This window comes from Gambusia affinis, linkage group LG04 (genome assembly GCF_019740435.1).
Source record: "Gambusia affinis linkage group LG04, SWU_Gaff_1.0, whole genome shotgun sequence".
Classification (NCBI taxonomy): domain Eukaryota; kingdom Metazoa; phylum Chordata; class Actinopteri; order Cyprinodontiformes; family Poeciliidae; genus Gambusia; species Gambusia affinis.
The window spans coordinates 4,517,024-4,540,326 of record NC_057871.1 but is presented as its reverse complement, the minus strand read 5'-3'; the positions used below and the strand labels follow the sequence as shown (position 1 = coordinate 4,540,326).

Genomic DNA, 23,303 nt, shown 5'->3' with positions numbered 1-23,303 from the left:
TATTATTTTGATGTCCTCTTTTTGCACTTTTATTAATGTTTTCCATTGCAATTGCATATGCTTCCTGCATTGATTCTTTCCACTTCTCAGCATAACCAGGATATGATTAGTATACTTCTTTCTCTCTCCCAGGAAAGATCAGGTCGACAGGCAGCATTCATGACCAAAAAAAGAAGGAAAAAAAGGAGAAAATCCAGTTGCTTCATTAACAGTAGAATTTTAAGCATTTCAACATTTCAAGGAGAGTTCTATTAAATCATTCTCACAGTTTGCTTGGGGATTATAAGGTGAGGTGTGAGATGAGAAACATTGGAGCTTATTGAAGAGACTGTTTCCAAATTTCTTTCTCTGATTGTTGTGTATTCTGGATGGGAATCCAAATCATGTTTTAAAGTCATCAAAGAGTTTCCTGGCTGCAGATTTCCCAGATTTATCTTTGGTTGCACATGCCTGTGCATATGTAGTGAAGTGATCCACTATAAGTTTGTACTCTTCACCTCCCTTACATTTCTCCAAGTGAAGGAAGTCGATTGAGATAATCTGAAATGGTGCAGTTGTTGTGATAGTCTGGATGGGTGTTCTAATCAGTCAGTTGGGTTTCAACTTTTTTAAACATAGGAACGCTTCAGTAATGTGGTGCTCAATTTCCAGTCACATTTTAGGCTAGTAAAATGTTGTCTGGCCAGGGCAACCAGTCTATCTGCACCTATGTGCCCCCTATTACGCAAGGTGTTATTTATAAAAATTTTAAATTTAGGAAAGCAAACAAAATATAGCAGCAATGGTGAACTTTTATTTTTACAAGAAACCAAAAACAGCAAAGACATTTTTTCCAAGTCTTTATTTGTTCCACAACAAAGAAAAGATTTAGATAATTCTCAAAATACCTATCCACAGTCTGGTGTGTAAAAGACAAATAACTTAAATAGTTATCCAATGAAGGTGTTCAATGTTTCTGGGGAGATGTTTTATCTCCCTAAATCCACATTTTTAGTTTTTACATAGAAACAAGAACAAAACATTGAAAATATGAGCTGTTTACCAAAAAAGAAAAAACGATCCGTTAAAACATACTCAGACAGAACACACACATGAATTAGAGCTGCTGTTTCTTGCTGCTGCACTGTTGTCTGAAACTAAACACACATGAAGAATGTAAACTTATTCTAGGCTTGTGAAATCTGTACGATGGTGACCTGTTTCAAAATTAAAATGTTTTTAAGGCAGAAGAAGAATCGCTACCTTTCACCTTCTTGTGAATGAGGCACAAATTAAGACAATTACGTTGTTCTGAACGTCTGCAGAATGTGATTTTGAATGTGATAACAAAATCACATTCAAGTTTGTGTTAAAGTTTGGGAAACATGCAGCTGCAGCAAGTCAGGACCAGCGAACCAGCACCTGGTCTCCGTCCTCCACAGAGTAAAAATGAAGCGTCTTTAAGTCGCTGTCGATGGGAAACTCTGTCCCAGACACCTGAAACAGAACAGATTGTTAGGTCCTAATTGAGTGATTAACAACTTCAAACTGTTCCTATTATTTTACTCAAAATAACATATGGTTGTTTCTTTTTGTGGTGTACCTAGACATAGACTAAATTAGATTGAAAACTGTATCAACTTGAAAGCGAAGTATTTCTCAGAAACATTGGCTTTATAATTAAATTGTATTTCAGTGATTTACAGGAAAGCTGCATCTTCTAGCATTTTTCAATTCATACAGTGTTAGTTTGTAAAAAAAAATGCAGCAACTGCTAATTTTCATTTCATTAACATTTGTTTTCATCATTGTTTTTGCTTAATATTGAATTTGATTTCTTTCTAAAGACTAACATACACAATGTTCCAAGAAAGCATTGGCCTCCTTATTTCGTACGTTTTTGCTTTTTGTCACATCATAACTTATTTAAAAGGTGACCTGTAATGCTTCCTAGATCAGGGATTATTACATGTTTATTACATTTTTTGCACAAAATCATTTTTAGACAATGACATTTTCAACAAGTCAGGATTTTCAAAATGAGCTGCTTTAGGCTTCCTGCCTCTTTAAATAAAAATAAGCTTCTGCTGGCCACGCCCAACTAAGCGTTTGCACTCGCACATGAACATGCCTGAAAAGGGACAAGCAATTATACAACCATACATCTTTCAAAAGCAAAAGTAGAACCTCCTGCACAACAAACAAGAATTTAGCAACAGTGTCTAGATGTGAAGTCAACAACAAAACACTTTGTTGTTTGCTAATTTTTCCACTGTATGTGCTGGGCAAATAAATGGCCTGGATCTCAGCGTAGGTTGCTGTGTAACAAGCTAGGCCTTGCTGTGGTTGCTAGGTAACTGGTAGTACCTCCAGTTACATTTCCTCCTGGAGGTTTTTGAAATGGCTCATTTTCTAAACACCAAAAAACATCAAGTTTTTACCAATTTTTCTATATTTTTTTAAGCGCTTGGGTTATTTTTAAGTACAAAAAGGTGAATTTTCCTGAATATTAGCTGTTAGATTATTTCAAGTGATATTAAGTAAAATTAGCTACCACAACTATGCAATAACTCACATTTCTACATTACAATGCCACCAGGTGTTTATGAACTGATTCAAATGCAAATACATGCAGGTGCCGATTGCAAGTATTTAGGCCTGCATGGTTAGTGGATTCTGTGTGGAATAAAGCAGAGATGTGTGATCCAATGTCACCTTGTGACTGGTGTAGGTCAGCCTCAGATCTGCAGGTGGGATCTTCAGCAGCCTCTGCAGCAGTCCCTTTACTTTCTGAACAACCATAGAGGCTGCAAATGTTTGGATATAACCAGAAAACAACTTTTACATGAGGTTTAATTCATTAATAACTGCTGAATTAATGTTAAGGCAGTTTGTTTTTACCTGGTAGTTTCTTGCCTATAGGTTCCCGTTCAGCATCATCAGGAAAAACAAATGTAATGCCTAAGAAAACATATGGAAAACAAAAACATATACAGGAAGCGCCATATGTAGGGTTAGGGTTATTTTTTCTTTTTTCTGTGGAGACAACTGAGGAGAAAAATAAATCAAGCAGAACTGACTTATCAGTTGATTTTTCAGGGCAAATGGCTCTGGCTTCTTCAGCTCGCCTTCATCTGGGGCTCCATACTCTTAAAAACAAAACCAAAACAAAACAGACAATAAATAATAACTGAATGAAAACTGTAACCATACAAAAAAGGAGGTTTGCCTTTTCCTTATTATTTATTATAGCCTCTTTCTGGCCCGAATACAGAACAAAGAGAGATTGCACAAGGCAGAAAAGTTATTTTGGTTTTTCTAAATTTTTGGTTACATCTTAACATCCCATAATTTTCTTAGCTTTTATTTAGGACGTTAGTTTTCTTATATTTTCAACCTTTTTACCTTGCTTTTGCCTGATCAAAAAGCAATGATCTTTTATTTGAAAGAACAAAGCAGAGTGATAACAGATGTTTCTCTACTGGAAAAAACTAGCAGACACTAATCAATTCATTATTTAGGAAAAACATGAGTAAATTTACAACTTTGGAAAGAACTGCTAAAAACATATAAACAGAGTAAAGGATCTATAATTCCCAAGCACTAGAACACTTGCATTCTCTGATTTGGAGCCTGATACCTTTGGTAATATATTGTACAATAATGAACATAGTAGAATTTGTTTTTCCATAACTGTGTTTAGTTAGGAATTTTTAACAAAGCCAAAGTGTCTTACTCTCAATAAGCATCTGATAACGTGGGTGCTGGCAGGTGAACGCCGTGCTGGGCTGATCCGCACCCCCTGCCTTCAGCCACTCCTCTCCAAACATCTTGATGTAGTCAAGCTCCGCCCCCTTTCTTTCTTCACAGATGATCTAAAAGCCATCAGAAATGAACGTCAGTTTCTGGATGGTGAGTCAACAACAAAACACTTGTCTTTTCCAGCAGCCATTGTACAGTGCCTACAGTGGTAAAATGACCAAACATGGTAGAACTCAGCTTGGATTGCTAGGCAACGGGCTGGGGTTGCTAGGTAACACCACAGGGCCCCTTAATTACCTGGAGGTTTTTGAAACAGCTCACTTTTCAGACACTATAAAACTTTAAACTTATTCTTGCCAAAAAATGGTGTGGGTTGTTTTTAGAAGCCAAAATGGATGTATAAAAATGTTTAGAAAGTGAATTTTGCATAATAGGTTTAGTACAATTTGAAATAAGGCTAGAATGTAACAAAATATGGGAAAAGGTGAAGCCATGTGAATACTTTCAGGATGAACTTCAAGAGCAAAACTTTGCATCTTTAAGTCTCACTGTCATTTGCAATTATCCCACTATGAAATATTCTTCTGCAGCCGAATAACTTCACCTCAAAGACTCATCCATGTACAGAAATGACCACAGTGGACTCTTCAAGTTAACATCTGAAGTAAAATAAATACACAAAAACAGCTAACAGTGATGGAAAACATGCACACATACCTCACTGTTGTTCAGGTAGAGCAGATGTCCAAGTTTGGCAATAATCATTTGATTGACAGTTTTTGGGTTTCCATCGCTGCTCACCAGTTTGTTGTCACGACATGATAATTTAACGAGGCAGGGAAGTTTGGCAAGCTCATTAACCATACTCCACTGGAAGAAAAGGCAGAGAGAGCCTGTTCAAACAAAGACTTGTTGCCAGCATAATTGGTGCTTATAATTCTCCATCAAACATAAACTGCAGTGAATAAATCGATTTTCAGTTTTTTACACCAAAGAGTTAAGAATACATAAACACGTTTTCAGAGGCTCTTTAAATGTGCAATTTTCAATTGACATTTGTGACTCAATGCAAAACAGACCAAGGTATATTTGCTAATTTATCGTGAGGGAATGCAATACTTTTGTGAGGGAAAGCAAAAGATTTTTTGTTTTTATGTCCCCTATGGGGGTCTGTATAATAGAAAGTAAAAACAAAATGGAATAATTTCAAGCTGTAACACGCCCTGACCTCAGAGATGTTGTTGTGGTCCAGAGTGAGATTCTTCAGAGCGGGAAAGATGTCTGTACCAGTAGCTACAGAGAAAAATATTAACGACTTTAGAATTATGGAGTTTAAACACAAAATGCATGCAGTGATTGACAAATCCACCAAATAAAAAGATGGTACATCTTTTTTTTTTCTCAGAAAATGAGACTAAACTTCCCTCAATTTAGGTCCGTTAGAATCATCTGGACTTCTATTTGCTAAATGCCACAATTTTATTTTAGATTTATTAATTAATGTTTTCAGAATCAGAATTTTACAAATATTTTCTCAGTATTTTGTAGCATTGTCTCTGAAACGTCTGGCCTGGATCAAACTTTCTGGGTTTCCTTCCAGAAGTTTCAATATTTCTACATAATGCTCTTTTCTCGTGATGTCATCTATTTAATGAAGTGCACCGGTCCCTCCTGCAGCAAAACAAGCTCACATCATGATGCTGCCACCACCATACTTCACAGTTAAGCTGGTGCGTCTCCACTATTATTCCCTTGATATTTGGGCAGGTTTCTAGAAAGCAGTTAGTTCTATTTGTGGTGTTAAAATACATCCAATTAACTCAAATGTCTCAGTTAACCTATCAGGCGCCTCCAAAGCCGTGACATCACAATCTGGGCTTTCACTCGTTGTTTAAAGAGACAGTATTCATTCTGATTGTGAAAACAAATACATAAATCTGACTTTATTGTCGCATTTAGCAAATTTTTGTAATTCTAACTTACCTAAAAGAAGAGAAGTTTGGTCTATTTAAATTCTGACAGTGAGATAAATATGTATGGAAACTTCTGGTTTCAACTGTATATATATCCATATAAATATTTAAAAGTGCATATCACATTATAAATAACAGAAAAGTTGTCAATACACCTTGAGTTGCATCTTCAAGTTTAATAATTGACAATTTGGTATTAGACAGGTTAAGCCGCTCCAGTCTGCAATGTAAAAGAAAACAGAGTTATTTTAGAAAGATCATTGTCAATGATTAAAATCTAAGTATTTAAGCAAGGTATTAAATCACATATTTAGTTTTTCCACGTGCAGGAGTTTATGTTGTTTCATTTTTGTCTAATAAATAATGACTGAAACCTTTGTTGTGTTTTTGTAAGCTTCAAATCATTGTAGAAGATGAAAAAAATCCATTTTATTATGTCCTAACAAATGAATAAGAGAGGATGTGATGTTCCACTTTTTTTTTTTACTCCACGGTGTTATTAAATTCTAGGAAATCAGTTAATATTTTACAACTTAAAAATAAAGACTATTAAAGTTCCTCCTGACTATACCTGGGCAGAGAGGATAACCTGGACACGCTTTCTTGCATCAAAGGATTACAAGACAGATTGAGACTCTTCAGTGTTTGCAGGACGCCCTCTGGCCTTCAGGGAAGATACTTTTATAAGTTTCAAAGTGATACGAGAGGAAAAAGATACTGTAAAATTGAAAATGGATGATGGGAATGTTACCTCTGCAGTTCTCTTATGTTGTTATTTTCTAAAGACAGATCCTCCAGCTGAGGCCACATGGGAGCACACTCCAGGATCTGACCACAAAGAAATTTCAAGTGTTATTTATGGAGAAAAAAACATTTATAAGCACAATTAAAATGTTTTAAAAATCTTTCCTCCGCCTGGTAAACTACCATTTTTAATTAAAGAAAGTATTAAGCAAGGATTTCCCTGAACTCCTTTTCATTTTATCCACACTGATTCTAGCTAATCTAAAACAACAAAAGTTTAGACTGATTTAACTTCAAAGAGTGGGGAAAATTTTTTTTTTGAATGTTTTCAAAATTTAGTTTTTTAAATCAACTGTTAGACTGCAATTTATTATAAAACTGTGCAATTTATTATAAAAAGGACTTTAAGGTGTTAAAGTCCTTCAACACCTTAAAGTGTTGAAAGGACTTTCAACACTTTAAAGAACTTTTATAAGGAAATCAAGCACTTTCCAAACCCTAAAAACACCTAAAAGAAATTTGAAAGAATTTCAAGAACTATAAACCCGTTGTGTTTGGAGGAACTGCTTACCTGCAGCCAGGTGAAGTTGCAGTTGTTAAGAGCAATGAGTTTGAGGTTGCTGAATGCCTGACGGTGAGCCCAGGGGTCAGAGGTCAAGCTAATTCTGTTGACACTAACAGAATTAAAAAAGTTTTAAATCAGTTAAAACAGAATGCAGCTGTTAAAACACAGACTTTCCGGCAGAGGTTGTACCTGAGCTGCAGGCCTTCCAGTTTGTCCAGCTGCTCTGTGATGGCAGCCACATCTTTCCATGTGGACAATAGAGACCCAGAGAGGTCCAACCACTGAACGTCTGATGTGGGCTGTTAAGACCTCCAACTACTCCGATATTCACAGTTAGGACAGCTAAGACCTGACTGAGACACTAATTTCAGTCATGTCATAACCTGTACATACAGTGGCCTTTTTCTGTTGTTTTCTTCACCTTTCTGCTTAGCTTTCTGACCACACAGCCAGACAGAGATTTAAAGAGGAGCGGCAAAAGCAAATGAGGTGGTTTAGCAGCAACAACTGATGATGTCATCTAGGACGTTACTGTGAAATATCGTCTTTGATGCCCAGAAATTGGGCTGTTACCATTTCATTAGACCAGTGTTTCCCAATTCTAGTCCTCGGGGCCCCCCTGCCTGCATGTTTTAGGTGTTTCCCTTCTGCCACACACCTGGATTGAAGGTGTGTGGCAGATCTAAAGAGGCACATCTAAAACATGCAGAGCAGGGGGCCCCGAGGACTGGAATTGGGAAACACTGCATTAGAGTCATGGTACTGCCTTCAGTCAAGGCATTATCATCCAAGACGACTCTTTGAAGATACTTGGATGACAAGAGTTACGACAACATTCAACATCAACTTTGGCATGAATAAAGTATTTTCAAATTGAACTGAATAAATAAAGCTGAAGTATAATATTCCAATCAATATTTCAGCCAAAATTTATATCTGTAGTTGTTAGGTTGTTAGAACAGGATACTGGGTGTTGTTTTCCTGATTTCTCCGGCCGCCCCGGGTCCATTGACATCGCTATGGTTCAATACAACTGATGGAAGATTCTCAAACCTGTAATAACAAAAACCATCTGTCTGTTGATGTGTATCTGCATTTGGCAGACGTTTTTAAACAAAGCAGATACCAATACAGTTAATATCAAAATGAATAATAAGGAATTTGGAAGGAAGATTACTAAAGATTTGTTGACATTTTTGTCCAATCCAATTCTAATTTTTCAAGTGGTTGGCAAAAATATTGAGCAACTTTATCTTATTTGATTGTCTGAGCTTCATTTGCCCTAAGCTAACAACACCTGAAAACATGAAGCAAAGCAGCTGAATAATTACACAAAACAAGCATACCTTAGTGAAAATTGTGCAAATACAACTGTCGTACCTTTTCTCCTCAACAACAAACCATTCAAGTTTCTTGGAGGAAATAAAGATCTCCTCGTTCAGCACCTCCTCTGCGTTTGTCTGATAGGTCAAATAAACAGCAGTGAGGAAGTCCACTCCAAAACTCACTTTCTGCGGACGAACAAAGGATCCTCCGTTAGGATTTCTAAGAGAGGAAAACAGTATTCATCTTTTTAATTATTCACTTACATGTGATGGAGTACTAGGGTGAGACTAAGAAAAAAATCAGTGAACTAAGTCATAATATAAAGTCACACAAAAATAAAGTTGAAATAATATAAGAATAAAGTCGTAATAAAAGCTGAATGCAAAAGGTTGTCTAAGTCCCACTGTCCAAAGTTTAATTCCTTGACTTACAAACAGAAATTATACTGCCAAGGCCAAATTTCCATCACTTAAATCACTGATACTAAACAAAACAACAATAAAATTAAAATAAACTGTCAGAGACTACCTGCATGTAAAATACTGCACTCCTTCATGGCTGCCATCATGTTTTCCTCTCTCTGGGTTATCCCACTCCACACCAAGCCACAGCCCTAAAAACAAAGATTATGCAGGTAAAAAGTTTATATTTGTGCAAACATCAAATTAGCTGTTCCTGAACTACAGACATATATTGTTGATGTGTTTGTGACAATATCTGGTGATTTTGCATCACTCTCTGCTACACTTCCAACATTTCAAACCATTTTTTAGCTGTTCTACCACAGAAAATAAGACACTAGCTTTGTTAAATGCAAATATCAAGAATTTATGCATCTCAAAAGCCAGACAACTTCTTGGCAAATCAGATTATTATCTTGTTTTAAACCCCTGTCAGAGAGGAAACCTGTGATTAAAACAAGAGCTGTGAGAAAATGGTCACAGGAAGCTGAAGAAACCTTGATGGGTTGATTTGAAGCCACAGATTGGGATGCATTTTGCCAACCACATGGTAACAGCATCACTGTCTGTTTGGACAACATGATTCCCATCAGAATACATAGGTGCTTCCCCAATAACAAACCCTGAAGGAAATGCTAAACAACAAACATTGAAGAATTGGTTATTAAATCTTCTGTACATCTGTTTTTTTTTTTTTTTTTTTTAAGTACAACAAAACAGATCATTTGTGTTTACTATGGACCTCTTTTGTGTCTGGAATAAAGATTGATTGATTGATTGAGATCGTTTGACTAGATTGAATTTGTCTCATTTCAGGATCGATCTTTATATTTGTGCTACTGAAGTTACCATCAGGATGTAAAACTGAGCAAGTTATTAGGTAATAAAAATGATGGGAATCTGAATTCGCTACCAAAACAACTCAGAAATGAGAATAATTGTGTTTTTTCACCTTCATATGGTGATACATGCCCAACGTAGCGGACCGTGGCCCGTTCCTTTCCGCAGGAGATCCGCCTACCCACGGGGTCCAGCGGCATCTCATCCCGTTCGGACTGAGCGGTTCTCATTAAGCCGACCACAGAAGACAGAAAACACTAAAACTACAATTGCTATAGATCGCACTTTGTGTATGTGGTACTTTCCAGTCTTAAATACCTTCAGAGATTCAAAAGTGAAACCTTTAGCATTAGATTTCAAACTAAACTCCAAATCTAGAAGAGGACCTGGGCTGATTTGAGAAACACAACAAGCTTAACAAGCTAAAATGTTTTCTTCTGGTGTCTTTTGACAGTTTGCAAAGACGCATTACCGCCACCTGCTGTTCAACCTTACGTATAACCTTGCTTGTGCTCGATATTGTAAATACGTGAACTCTTTTGACATTTGGACAGTGACAGAAACTTTTATGACTTAAATAATACGGGAGATGTTTTGTATAAGCGGTTAAATATAATTTATGTAACTTTAAGTGAGAGAGAGAAGAGAGAAAAAGGTACGTAGACTGAAGACTTACCGGAAGTGACACATTTCAAAGCCGTACTCGTTTCCACCTGAAATATTTTTCATTTAAAGAAATTTAAAAAAAGTAAAAAGTAAGTGAGTAAATAGAAAAATATATATTTATAATCGTCATAAATATATTATCCTTTATCTAAATCCAAAATATCCCGCTTTAGTTTAATTCCGGTTATTTATTAGTTGGTACCTTTGTATCTTCCTTACAGTTTTCCGTCGGGGACACAATTCTAGGTAGAACAGTGCTCGGACCATAAACGGAACGTGTTGGTGTGTTGTGTGTTCAAAAAGTCTACATGCGACTGTAAATAATACATTATTTAAGCAGAGATAAACGCATAGGACTGAACTGCGGGGATTTGGAAGAAGCCATGAAGAAAAAAGTTCACCACAGGTTTGTTTACTTACGGCAACCTCCATGCTATTGGCACGTGAATACAGGACAGAGAAACCACGCACTAAAACAGTCGAAACGCCCATAACAGTCTGACATTATTATGGATTTATTTTTCTACTCTTGCATCATTGTCATTATTATGTTTGTTTCCGCAGAGAAAAAATGCTGCCCGGTCAAGAGTTATCTGCATATGCTGTCGGCCAGGTATCTGGCAGTTTGTTCCAACAAAGCTCTGAACCGTCTGGGTCATTGTCAGCATTATTTACTACTCCGTTACCAGCGTCAGAATCTCTGTTTCAGCCTGTCCCCAAGGTAAGCACCACTTTTCCCTTAAAAAGCAGGAAGTCACAGGTGGACATTTTTACACATTTTGAGTCTTAGATGTTTCTAAACTGTACAATCTATGAGTTTGCTTTTTTGATGGTGGGATTATAACCCCAGAGTTAACCAACTGCCTCTTACTCGTGTTTTCCAACCTGATGATTGAATACCTCAGGGTTATTTGGGTAACTTAAATGTTCACAAATCTGGTGCTCTTGTGACTTGTCCAAGGTTTGTTTGTTTGTTTGTTTGTTTGTTTGTTTGTTTGTTTCTTTCTTTCTTTCTTTCTTTCTTTCTTTCTTTCTTTCTTTCTTTCTTTCAAGTTTTATTTGTATAGCACATTTCAGCAGCAGGGCATTTCAAAGTGCTTTACATAGAATCAAACACAAAAACACAATGCAACATAGAATCAACAATCAAAACACAACATTAAGTCAGGTTCCATCAATAAATTTGTTATTGATTACGTTTCAAATATAACTCTAAACAAGTGGGTTTTTAGTTGAGATTTAAAGGAAGTCAGTGTTTCAGCTGTTTTACAGTTTTCTGGAAGTTTGTTCCAGATTTGTGGTGCATAGATACTAAATGCTGCTTCTCCTCATTTGGTTCTGGTTCTGGGGATGCAACAGCAGCAGATCTTTAATGTATTGTGGCGCTTAACCATTCAGTGATTTATAAACTAACAACAGTATTTTAAAGTCTATTCTTTGAGCTACAGGTAGCCAGTGGAGGGACTTTAAAACTGGTATTATGTGCTCTATCTTCCTGGTTTTAGTGAGAACGCGAGCAGCAGCATTCTGGATCAGCTGCAGCTGTTTGATTGGTTTGTTGGACAGACCTGTGAAGACGCTGTTACAATAATCAATGCGACTGAAGATAAATGCATGGATGAGTTTCTCTGGAGCTTGTTTAGACATTAGTCCTTTAATCCTGGAAATGTTCTTCAGATGATAGAAGGCCGACTTAGTAACTATCTTTATGTGGCTCTGAAAGTTCAGGTCAGAGTCCATCACTACTCCCAAGTTTCGGGCCTGATCGCTGGTTTTTAGTTGTAATAACTGAAGCTGTGCACTGACTCTAGATCGTTCCTGTTTAGGTCCAAAAATAATAACTTCAGTTTTGTTTCCGTCTCATCTTGTTGATTGGTCCTCACCTGTCTATCAGTTTAGACCTTACCCTTGTCATTTGCAGACTATGGATTATCTTGATTATGTCCTTTTACAATTAGTGCTGTTTTGCTGTCTTTCAATCTAGCCTTTGGAGCCTTTAAGTTTGACTTCCTGAATTGGTCTGTGCTACAGAGGTTTGTTTTTTTCTGTGTTAGACATTTACTTAGTGTTATAGAGTATGTAAACTCGACCACAGGTCGAACATGTAAATAGAAACAAAATCTTGCTCCTGGAAAACATAATTCAGTTCAGTTTTCATCACTTTTCTTGTTTGTATTGACCATTAACATGTTTCTTAAACTTGAATATCTGCTAGGAACAACAAGAACTCCAAACCACAATCTGGTTTTCAGAGCTCAAAGGTTCTGTTATGAAAGAAATTCTGTTAATTAAGAGTGAACATACGTAAGATATAATGCAGACTTGGTTTGTAACACCATACCAACATGAACATGTTATCAGGCTTTTCCACTGACTGGTTTAGGTGTTATTAGTTGATTAGAATTATTTAGTTGGTCTATTCATTGTAATAATCCCCCTCCCCTTCATATGATTTGATTTTTAATGTGTTCTCATATAGTTCTTTCTTGGAAGGGGTCTTTGGGTGTCTTGAAAGGTGCTAACAAATAAAATACATTATTAAAAATGAGACCATAACTTGTTTGCAGTCTTGGCATTTCATATTTTCTTTTTTTTTTTTTTTTTTTACTGTAGAAGCGTATTCAAAAGACCACAGAAAGAAATGAGCAGCAGAAAGATGACTTAGAAGTGAAGGTCAAACAGATGAAGAACAAATCCTTCAGGAAGACATCAGAGGCTGAGCAGCAACTGCTGAAAAGGTGAGAAGTTTACAGATCATTCCTTCAAATGCATGTTTTATTGTTCGAATCTTCCTTCTTACCATCACATCGTTCTAAACTATCTTATCAAAAAAATAAATAAAAGCATAATGTTTTGTCTATTTCTCTTTCGTTTATCTGTTTTAGGGAGAGCAGTTTATTAACAGCAGACCCAGATGAGGATGTGCAAAAGAGTTCAATTAGGAAAAAGAGGAAAGCATCAGAGATTACTGGTAAAAACAGTGCAGAGTATTGGGTGTTGAAGCGACAGAAACTGAAGGTCAACAAACAAGAGGAAGCCTTAAAGATGAAAAGGACTGTGTTTGTTGGCAACCTACCAATCAGCTGCACAATGAAGGTATCAGTCACTCAGTTTAAGCATCAAACGACTATATAATTCTTCCTTGGTTTAACAGGAACAATGGTCAGGCTTTAGACAGTTAGAAAGTCTACAGCCTTATCATTTCTTTAGAAAGCACATGATGTACACCAATTTACAAAAATAATGTTCCCTACATTACTCTAAGAATGGATGGAAATGAGCATCGGTTGTTAATATTGGCCCAATTTTACTTATCGGACTGATATCGATATGAAAAAAAAAAAACAGATACTGATGTAATTGTTGATTTGTTGTGTATCCTTGGGAATAGTATTTATCCCTGTGCTTCCCTCTATTTCTGTTTTGGAGACAGATCCCATATTAAACCAATTCTTGTGATCTTAGGTTGATAAAGTGCAAGGCAAAGTTCTGTGTTATTTATTAAGATTGTTCTTATTGTTTTATGAAGGAGCTGTAATCATTTGGTTATTTTTTTTACTTTCCTTAGACCCTGCAAGGACTCTTCAAAGATAATGGACCAATTGAATCTGTTCGGTTTCGCTCTGTGGTAAAAAAGAAAAAAAAGAAGAAAAAAAAATCAGATTCACAATTGTAACATTCAGTGAAATTGTCATTTATTTATTTACCAAAATAATCTTTAATCATATTTTACTCTTTCTTCACTTTAGGTTAGAGAGGATCCCTCAATGTCTCGTAAAGAAGCAACTATTAAGTAAGTTTGACCCAAATATGTTGATCGGACATTACAGCTCTAGAAAAACTTTACAGCAGGGTTCCCATCTGTCTGCCAAACGGTTGAATACTGTAATCAACGTAAAGACCATTATTACAAACTAAATACATTTAGTAGTTATTAAAGAAGTACTTAAAAATCTTGAATATGTCTACGTACTTGAAGAAAGAAGAAAAACTTGACAATGTTCTCTTACCATTCTCTATATATTGTATTTATTGCTCACTGATGCTTATTGCTTATTACCGACGATGAGACACTGCGCACTGTCTTGGAGCAAGGAGGAGGCAATGCGTGACAGTGGTAACAGAAACACATAGTAACTCGCCTTATTGTATAGAACTGAATTGGTATGTTTTGAATCCGGTGAAAACAAGGATAAAGAGAAATAAGCTGGACGATATGCTGGCAATTTAGTGACATTTCCACAGTTGTGGTCTTGACTTCTCTTGAAATAAAATCCTGAGTCCTCAATGTTCAACACCGAGACGAGACCAAATGCAGTTGAGTCAGATACCCACAGAAACACGCACCACAGAAAAAAATACAGCATTTTCTGTCCTTATTTGGAAATTCCTTGACTTTCCAGGTTTTCAATTATTGATACCAACCCTGTTACAGGTTTATTTGTCCCACTGTGGCAACAGAATTGCAAATTAAAAAACATCAAATACAGTGGTGTGTACACTTCCGTTAATTGAAAGTCAAGCTCACTTGAATTGAAGTTAGCACTTTAGCATTAGCTCTGCTAAATACCATCATATTGTAGTGCTTTAGCATTAGCAGAACTAATCTCTATGATAAGTACTTTAGAGTTAGACTTTTTAGTTAGCGGTGTGCGAACAACTGGTTAAATGTAATTCATTCATGTGTCAGATTCTCATTCAGCAGTCTAACTTACAACATAGAACTGCATTAGTATAAATTTCCAAAATAATTGTTTGTCTACGTTTTCCAATACAGCATTTCTAACATCACTAACCTTTTCAGTGTTAATGGTTTTATGTAAATGTTAAAATCACCAAGCGTACAGTTTGGCTGACGAACTAATAATCTGTCTTTTTTTAACTCTTCTATAAACTCATTGCCATCTCACTATAGTCTTGATACAGAAGGGAATTAGTAGATTCACAGAACCTCTTCTTTTTTTGTTGCAGTTTTCAATATAAATTTTCCTTTTTACATTTACAGACGCAAAGTTCATCCCCAGAAGCAAAGCATAAATGCTTATGTGGTGTTTAAAAATGAAGAGGGAGTTACCAATGCTCTGGAGAGGTCAGAAGATTAACAGTGCTGCCAAACTAAGAATAAACTTAGAAGAGAAACGGTAAACAAGCACATAAACGATGATTGGCTTTGTCCTCTCAGGAATGGCATGGAGATTGAGAAAGGCTTTCACATCCGAGTGGACAGAGTGACTGACAAGTCATCAGTAAGACTTCGCACCATTAAACTCACCTGCGCACTCTGCAATCGTGTGGTTAAAAAATCCTTTTATTCTTGCAGCATGATCACAAGCGCTCTGTTTTTGTTGGGAACCTGGCATTTGGTAAGATGCTGTGCCAAAACAAAGTGTCATAATATAATGTGATATGCATGATACTGATCTGTTGGATATTTGTAGATATCAAGGAGTTGGCATTTCGACAACATTTTGAGGAGTGTGGAAAAGTCGAGGCAGTGCGACTAGTGCGAGACCCAAACTCTGGACTTGGGAAAGGATTTGGATATGTCCTATTTGAGGTGCATTGAACATTATGCAACAATTAGGATTCTGTCTTTAGAATTTCCTAAAATTACTGTAGCAAAGCTTTGTATTGTTTTTACAAAGGAAACATTAAAAAATAATTTATTTATTTGTCCCTGTCGCAGAGTGCCGACTCGGTAGAGGTGGCGCTAGCACTGGATGGCTCAAAGCTGGAAAGCAGGTCCATCCGTGTGAAGAGATCATTGAAAAAGGAAAAGCTGACGAATAAAACCAACAGCAAAGGAGACCTGAGGAAGTCCAGGCAGAATGCTGTGAAAGGTTCAGGAGGAGCCCAGAAACCTGGTCAAGCAAATTTCAGACCCAAACCAAGTAACCCCTCATCTTTTAAAGGAGAGATGGCAAATCCAAACAAGAAAAATAGAAAAGTTTTAAAGAAGAAAAATAAGACAAGAAAGACACATCGAGTTTCTAAGAAATGAAGGACTAACGATGATAAAATCTGTTTCCTTGACTGTTTGAAAAAGATTTTCTTTTTCACAAAGTTTTCTAATGCAATTCTCCTTCCAGACAAATAACCAAGAAAAGGATATTGTATTCTGAAAATGCACATTTTCTCAAGATTGGGTGTGGTTTTAGTTTGAACCTGGGGTGTGTTTGGCAAAAAAAGAAAAAATTGCTAAATTTTATGCTTGCAATATATTTAGCTGTAATAGCTATTGGTCATAAAGGGAAATTAAACGTTGTTATAACTCGTATTAATACAAATTTCCAGTAGTGGTCTTTACTGCAGCAAATTTGATTAAGCTTCTGCATGATAGTCTTCTGAAAAGGAAGGTCAGGGTTGTCCAGCATGTTCTTGACTTGATGTAAAATCCTTCTTTGCATCTTCATCTCCACAGTCATCCCCAGAACAGAACCAGCCAATGCGCCTGGTGGTGGTCCACAGCTTTCTTACTTTGACTACACCGTGGCATTACTTTCTCTTTCAGTCACATTTCTACAGATTTGTTACTACATTTGTTGCCTGATCCAAATTGGAAAGGACCTTGATTTAAATGAACAGTGTTTAAACATTTTTGCAGTTTTCTGGAAGTTTGATCCAGATTAGATGAGCATAGAAACTGAATTCTAAATTCTTCCTCAATTTAAATTTGGTACTCCCACCCTGAATACATCTAACAAGTATAACATTTTATACACAGATTGTATGTGGAAAACACAATGGAATTATATTACAAGCCAATAAAGGAATAGAAAGAGAGTTTATTTTTTTTGCAGAATTAGAAAAATGGGAAGAAAAAGGTGATAAGAACTAACTTTAAAACCAAATCTTTCACTTCTGACCACAAGATGGCGTTGTTACATCTGTTTTCCAGTGCTATGTGTCCTGTACTGTATTAGAAATAACATCTCAAGGCACCAGTATAATAAACTTATAAATTTACAAGAAACTCTTAAGTTAATAAGTTTTACTTTTGCTCTGGATGAGGACAAAAGAGACATCAAACTAATTAGAATAGAATACAAAATTCACATTAAGCCCATTCTTGCACTCCCATCTGGGTCTCTACAGCTTCTACAACAGCCCAAATGCTTAATAAAAATCCCCAGCCACTTTTTGGGGAATAAGTTAATATTATTTTGGTATCTGGAAAAAAAGTCTTTTCAAAAACCTTCAGAATGTTACATCACAAATTAGCAGAGGCTGACCCTCAGCTAATAAATGTTTGTAAACATAACAAGAACCTGGACTATAAAGCTTTTTACATGCCATTATGAATATTTCATCACTACACATTTGGACATACAACGCTTTCACACAATGATGATGCAAGCTACGCTATGATACACAGCTCCACCGGTCACTGGATGTCACCACAGATACTGCATAAAATTCACAGAGACGTGTCAGAAATTAGCATAGTGAGCAGTTGGGCATTGACGGTTGTCTTTCACTGTGAATATCAACCACAGTGCTGGTGAATAAGTCTTTTCTCAGCTAATCTTGTAACAAACTCCCACAGACCGCTGTGATGTCAGAGCAAGTCTGGAAGTTTTCGCCACCATCTGAACATGTCTGCTGTTGTCGGACTCAAAGGCTCTTTAGAAACATTTGATGAATGAATTGTCATAGAAATAATTCACTTGTTCAGTTTCCCTTAAGCTGGAATATTTATTGCGTAGAATTAAAATGGACTGAAAGTTAGACTCTCATTATCACTTCACAGTTTTGAAATATTAATCTTAAATTTTCTGCAGATTTGAAAGGATTTTAAAGCATATCGTTTTGATGAAATTGGCATTGCTAACTTATATTTACTTGATTAACTTTTAGAAAAAACAATATACTTGTAGGAGTTGTTTTACTTCAAACTGCTTTTTTACTTTTGAGTAATATTATTTTAAGGTGATACTGAGTACCTGAGTACAATTTCTAGCTACAAATATGTTTTGAACAAAAATAGACAACACGCAGAAAAACAGTTTATGTGTAAGCATGACTTCTTGTTTGTACACAAGCTAAATTGTTTTAATGATATTTTCCATCTGCCGAGCCAACTGGGCCATTTGGAGGTCAAATAAATATACAGTAAACAGTACATGCTGCCGCTTTGAATTGTGTTGAAATATCTGTTTGTATATTATATTATTTCATATTAGATTAGAGTCAAAGTGTAGAAAAAAGAAACGAGTGTTAACCCACCGGTTTTTTTTAAACTATTATGTAACTGCTGCTTTCAATGATGTGTTATGATTATATACTGACGTCTGTTGTGAATCAAAGTTTCCTGTTTGCCCATTGCATTTTAATGGGTAAAACAATAAACATTTTTAGAAATAAAAACTTAAGCAACAAGATCTTAGCAGGGTAAGTCAGGGTAAACCATTTAGACTCTCTTTTCTCTTTAATTCTAGTAGAGGTCATAAATCCCACGAAGCTAGCTGAATAGTATCAGAGCAGCTCTTGAATAAAACAGTGTCCAGTAATATTTAAATAGATTGATTAGTATATATGACGTTTTTCATTTTTACAAACATACAAATTGACCCAGATTGCCTGCATTTACCTTTAGTTATTTACACCTCCAGGCAGAGAATATTCAGTATTTACTAGCAAACTGAATCAGTTTAAAAATGGTAATAAAAGTTCTGCTGATTAAAATGTCTAGTGACATATTCAACCAATAGATGGCAGTGTTTCCCAGGCTTTTGCTTGTCTTTTATTTTTGCTTATACAGGGAACCTGAAGTCAAAACTATATTGCCTTAAACTTGGAACAAAATTCCTGGCCAAATAAAATATATATATAATTTTAAGCTTTCCCATTTTTAATTGGCTGCTTTTGTCACAGAAAGAAGTGTGTCACTAAACTGCACACAGTAACTGTATTTTTGAATTTATTGGTATTGAAGTGTAAAACTGTCAAGCCTGATAATAAGGACAGTTTTAACCTGATAACTGATAAATGATACTATAAATGCCCACCTTCCTTTGTCTCAAGGCACTTTGCAAATAGATAGCTGATCTAAATCTCAAACAATGGGAATCTGCAAGCGGTTCAATTACTTGGTTACAGTTCCCATAACCTGTGAAGTATTTGTGAGGATGTATTGCACATGCTGTCCAAGATCTGGAGCACTCCAAAATTTTATTACGTTCCACATTTAAAGATGAAACTAGGGCCAGTTGCAACATGTTCAAATCTTTAATCATAATAAGAGGAGGAAATACCTCTACCACCCTCAAACAGTTGACCACACAGCCTCCAACAGATTTGTACAAGTAGTGTTTGATCTGTTGCTTAGCAACGGCGCTGGCTCAGGGGTGTGGAGCTCTGAGCGCAGGTTCTCCTGCTATGAATGTCCCAGGTAACATTAAACTCCTCCAGGTCCTGCCGTCCTGGTTATTTGATTAACTTTAGCGCCATGTTGTATGAATAATCTCCATCTCACATTAATATTGACAGTCATATTCAGCAAATTAGATTATATTTTCCAGCGGGGCTTGTTTAATGTGTTAAAAGCACAAAGGTTGTGCTTTCTAACATGAAATGCAGTTTCATGTTAGAATGTTCATTTGTTTGACAGATTCTTATTCTTTAAGCAAGTATTAATTATGTTTGAATCAAATACAACATGGTGCATATTTTGAATTAAGGAGTTTATTTTTTAACTCAATAGATGAATGAGATTGATAATGGAATTGGTATCGATAAATTCTTATCAATTCCCATCTCTAAACTCAGATGGGAGAATCTTTAGACATGTTATTAATCATTCACTTTGAAAGACAACCATAAGTCCTGTTTCCTGTTTTCGCCATGTGTTTGACTCACTGCGATTCTGGAGGAAAACCGTTTGAAATGTTGGCAAACATTTTGAGACAGGAACAGAGGTTAACCCCCCAGGAGGACAATGACCTTTAACATACAGAGCCGAAATGAAAGGGTTCACATCAAAGCATACTCATGTGTTAAGAACAGTGGGAACTGTTGGGAATCAATGAGAATCCATGGGAAGACTTGAAAATCCACATTCACAGATGCTCTCCAAGGAATCTCACTAAACTTGAGTTATTTCAGAATAAAAACGGGTGAAAATGCCAATTTCTGGATGTAACAAAGAGCTGGATGATACCAAGAGCATTTCATTGTGAACACAAATGCACACCACACTTTTCAGATTGTTCAGGTTGCCTTGGTGAAACACTTTTTTGTTTATTTTTGGAAAAAGAACCATAATTTGAAATCATGTACGTTCAGGCAACCAATTACATTCAACAATGGTGGATTTTCCACTTTTGTCCCATTTACCTTGAACAGTTTGTTAATCAGACAGAAAAAAAGAACTTTTATTTGTTATAACATTTACACCCAAAATGTCAATATCTATTGCCTCTAAACTCATAATTCTTTGAAAATGCAAACGCTTTTCTGTAATATAACTTCAAAAATGCATGAATTAATTAAAAATACATTAATTAATTAAATTAAAACCAATTAAGTTAAGTTTAATTGCAGAATATTTTTAGCAATGAGACAGTTCAAAGTGCTTTACCTCATAAAAACATTAAATATTAACATTAATTAAATTAAGCCAGTCAGTTATGGAAACGTGCCACATTTAGCCATATAAGCTAATTTGGATCAGTTTGATTATATAGAACAGGATTAAAATATATATTTTAAAAATATATGAATTTTAATTTGATATCTACATTTAAAAAAGCTGATATTCCTGTTCATTTATAATCTGCAGACGACGGAAAATTTTGAAAAGTCATGTGCCACGGATGTTTGCTGTGTTCATTAAAATAATCCTGTCAGTCATAGAAATATGCCAGATTTAGCTATAAGAGCTCATCTCAATTTTGTTTTTATTTTTTTGTTGTTGTTTTTTAGCATAAATTAAAAATTTTAATTTACATATAGCCACTTTCATGTTTTTTTTCTTGGTTACAGTCGCAGAAATGCAGCATATGTGTCTCTCTTTGTGTGTGACAGGAATATTTAATTAAATTTTTGCTGTTTTTTATTAAAGGTCCAACCAAGGACTCAATTTGTCTAGAAAACCTTAGTATTAAACAACGGTTGCATTGTTTAATGTGCTTTCCTTAATTATATAAACTTGAATAGAATTTTACATTGAAATAAAATCTTTTTTAGCTGACTTTTCTGTTCATTTTTTTATCTGCATATGATTGACTGTTGAAAAGTTGTGTGCCATGGAAGTTGTCGTAAGCAGGAGGTTTGCTGTGTAGTGTTTAATTAATTATTACACTGATCACAGAATATGAGAGTGTGGACGTAGAGAGAGAAGCATGATAGATGAGTCAGTGTTATCCCAGGGAAAACCGCCTGAGCTCATGATATTCCCTAGCAACCCTTGAATCTCACCAGCTGCTTGTTGCCACAAGTGCACAAACACAACTCAGAGCTCCTCTGAGTTTCTTTAAATACAGGAGTAGCAGAGTTTCACATGCAGCTGGCGTCCTAATGGAGGTTCCACCTGCAGCATGAGACAATAACGGTGGTTCCTAAGTAACGGGTCTCCAACAGCAGCCTGGGTTGGCTCACTCAGTCAGTCTCTGCATGACAGCAGGAAGACCTCGCTCTGCAGAAATCCTATTAGAATAAAGAGTGAGATTAAATGAGGGAGAGGTTTAATTTATTCTATATTTTATTTCAGACTGCCATTTCTTATTTTGTTATAGTGATATTGGAAATGTTGGCTAACAGTCACACTGCCAGGGCATTTCAAGGCACTAAATTTAAACTCAGATTGTTGTGACCTGACCTGATCTAATGTTAGAACATCTGGCCTCACACATACAAGGTTCCTCTCAATATGATGTAAAACACTTTGAACTGCCATGTTGCTGAAGAGTGTTAACAAATAAACTTGATTGACTGATTAATTGAGGCTCTTTATAGTTAACTTGAAATACAGAAAATTAAATAGAAATGCCTGGCTGACTCAGTTCTTTTCAAATGACATGGATAGATGGACATTTTTATTTCTCATTGAAATTTAATTTAAAAATGTCTTTAAAATATATCCATCCATCCATCCATCTTCTTTCGCTTATCGGGTCGGGTCGCGGGGGTAGCAGCTTCAGAAGGGAGGCCCAGACTTCCCTCTCCCCAGCCACTTCTTCCAGCTCCTCCGGAGGAATCCCAAGGCGTTCCCAGGCCAGCCGAGAGACATAGTCCCTCCAGCGTGTCCTGGGTCTTCCCCGGGGCCTCCTCCCGGTGGGACGTGCCCGGAACACCTCACCAGGAGGCATCCTGACCAGATGCCCGAGCCACCTCAACTGGCTCCTCTCGATGTGAAGGAGCAGCAGCTCTACTCTGACCGGTAAATTGAGAGCTTCGCTTTTTGGCTCAGTTCTCTCTTCACCACGACGGACCGGTACAGCGCCCGCTTGACGGCAGACGCTGCGCCAATCCGCCTGTCGATCTCCCGCTCCCTTCTTCCCCCATTCGTGAACAAGATCCAGAGATACTTGAACTCCTCCGCTTGGGGCAGGACACCCCCCCTGACCCGGAGAGAAGGCACTCTACCCTTTTCCGGCTTAAAATATAATTGTTTTCAAATGGAATGAGTTCTAAGCAATTTCAATTTAAAATTTGTAATTTAAATGTAAATATTTATTAAAGTACTTTTTAATTAAAAATAAATTAATAAAATTCTAAATGCTATAAAATTTACTTAAAAATTACTCATTAAAATTTATTTAAAATATCTATCTATCTATCTATCTATCTATCTATCTATCTATCTATCTATCTATCTATCTATCTATCTATCTATCTATCTATCTATCTATCTATCTATCTATCTATCTATCTATCTATCTATCTATCTATCTATCTATATATATATATATATATATATATATATATATATATATATATATATATATATATATATATATAGATGTCTATATATATATATATATCTAT

The 23,303-nt window shown here is 36.0% G+C and overlaps 2 protein-coding genes across 4 annotated transcripts; one reads left to right on the top strand and one right to left on the bottom strand.

Annotated features, from left to right (window-relative positions):
* Positions 1 to 825: 825 nt before the first annotated feature.
* Positions 826 to 10,122, bottom strand: tbce (tubulin folding cofactor E). Of its 3 annotated transcripts, XM_044114684.1 has the most exons (17): positions 9,969 to 10,098; positions 9,763 to 9,875; positions 8,878 to 8,962; positions 8,404 to 8,568; positions 7,991 to 8,076; positions 7,213 to 7,312; positions 7,030 to 7,132; positions 6,466 to 6,542; positions 6,286 to 6,378; positions 5,870 to 5,934; positions 4,970 to 5,034; positions 4,459 to 4,611; positions 3,716 to 3,854; positions 3,060 to 3,128; positions 2,881 to 2,940; positions 2,695 to 2,786; positions 832 to 1,476 (listed from the first exon to the last, which is right to left on the bottom strand). In XM_044114684.1, the coding sequence occupies exons 2-17, from the start codon at positions 9,848 to 9,850 to the stop codon at positions 1,381 to 1,383; spliced, it is 1,536 nt and encodes a 511-aa protein (XP_043970619.1). In that variant the 5' UTR covers positions 9,851 to 9,875; positions 9,969 to 10,098; the 3' UTR covers positions 832 to 1,380. The 3 variants fall into 3 exon arrangements, with proteins under 3 accessions (XP_043970618.1, XP_043970619.1, XP_043970620.1); XM_044114683.1 differs by having other exon boundaries at positions 826 to 1,476; positions 9,763 to 10,122; XM_044114685.1 differs by lacking the exons at positions 9,763 to 9,875; positions 9,969 to 10,098 and having other exon boundaries at positions 8,404 to 8,534; positions 8,878 to 8,960.
* A 412-nt stretch (positions 10,123 to 10,534) lies between these two features.
* On the top strand, positions 10,535 to 17,289 carry rbm34 (RNA binding motif protein 34). Its single transcript, XM_044114682.1, has 11 exons — positions 10,535 to 10,722; positions 10,881 to 11,037; positions 12,930 to 13,054; positions 13,202 to 13,412; positions 13,885 to 13,944; positions 14,066 to 14,109; positions 15,322 to 15,405; positions 15,499 to 15,562; positions 15,637 to 15,679; positions 15,755 to 15,873; positions 16,003 to 17,289. Exons 1-11 carry the CDS (start codon positions 10,700 to 10,702, stop codon positions 16,315 to 16,317), a joined length of 1,245 nt encoding a protein of 414 aa, XP_043970617.1. The 5' UTR covers positions 10,535 to 10,699; the 3' UTR covers positions 16,318 to 17,289.
* Positions 17,290 to 23,303: the final 6,014 nt, after the last annotated feature.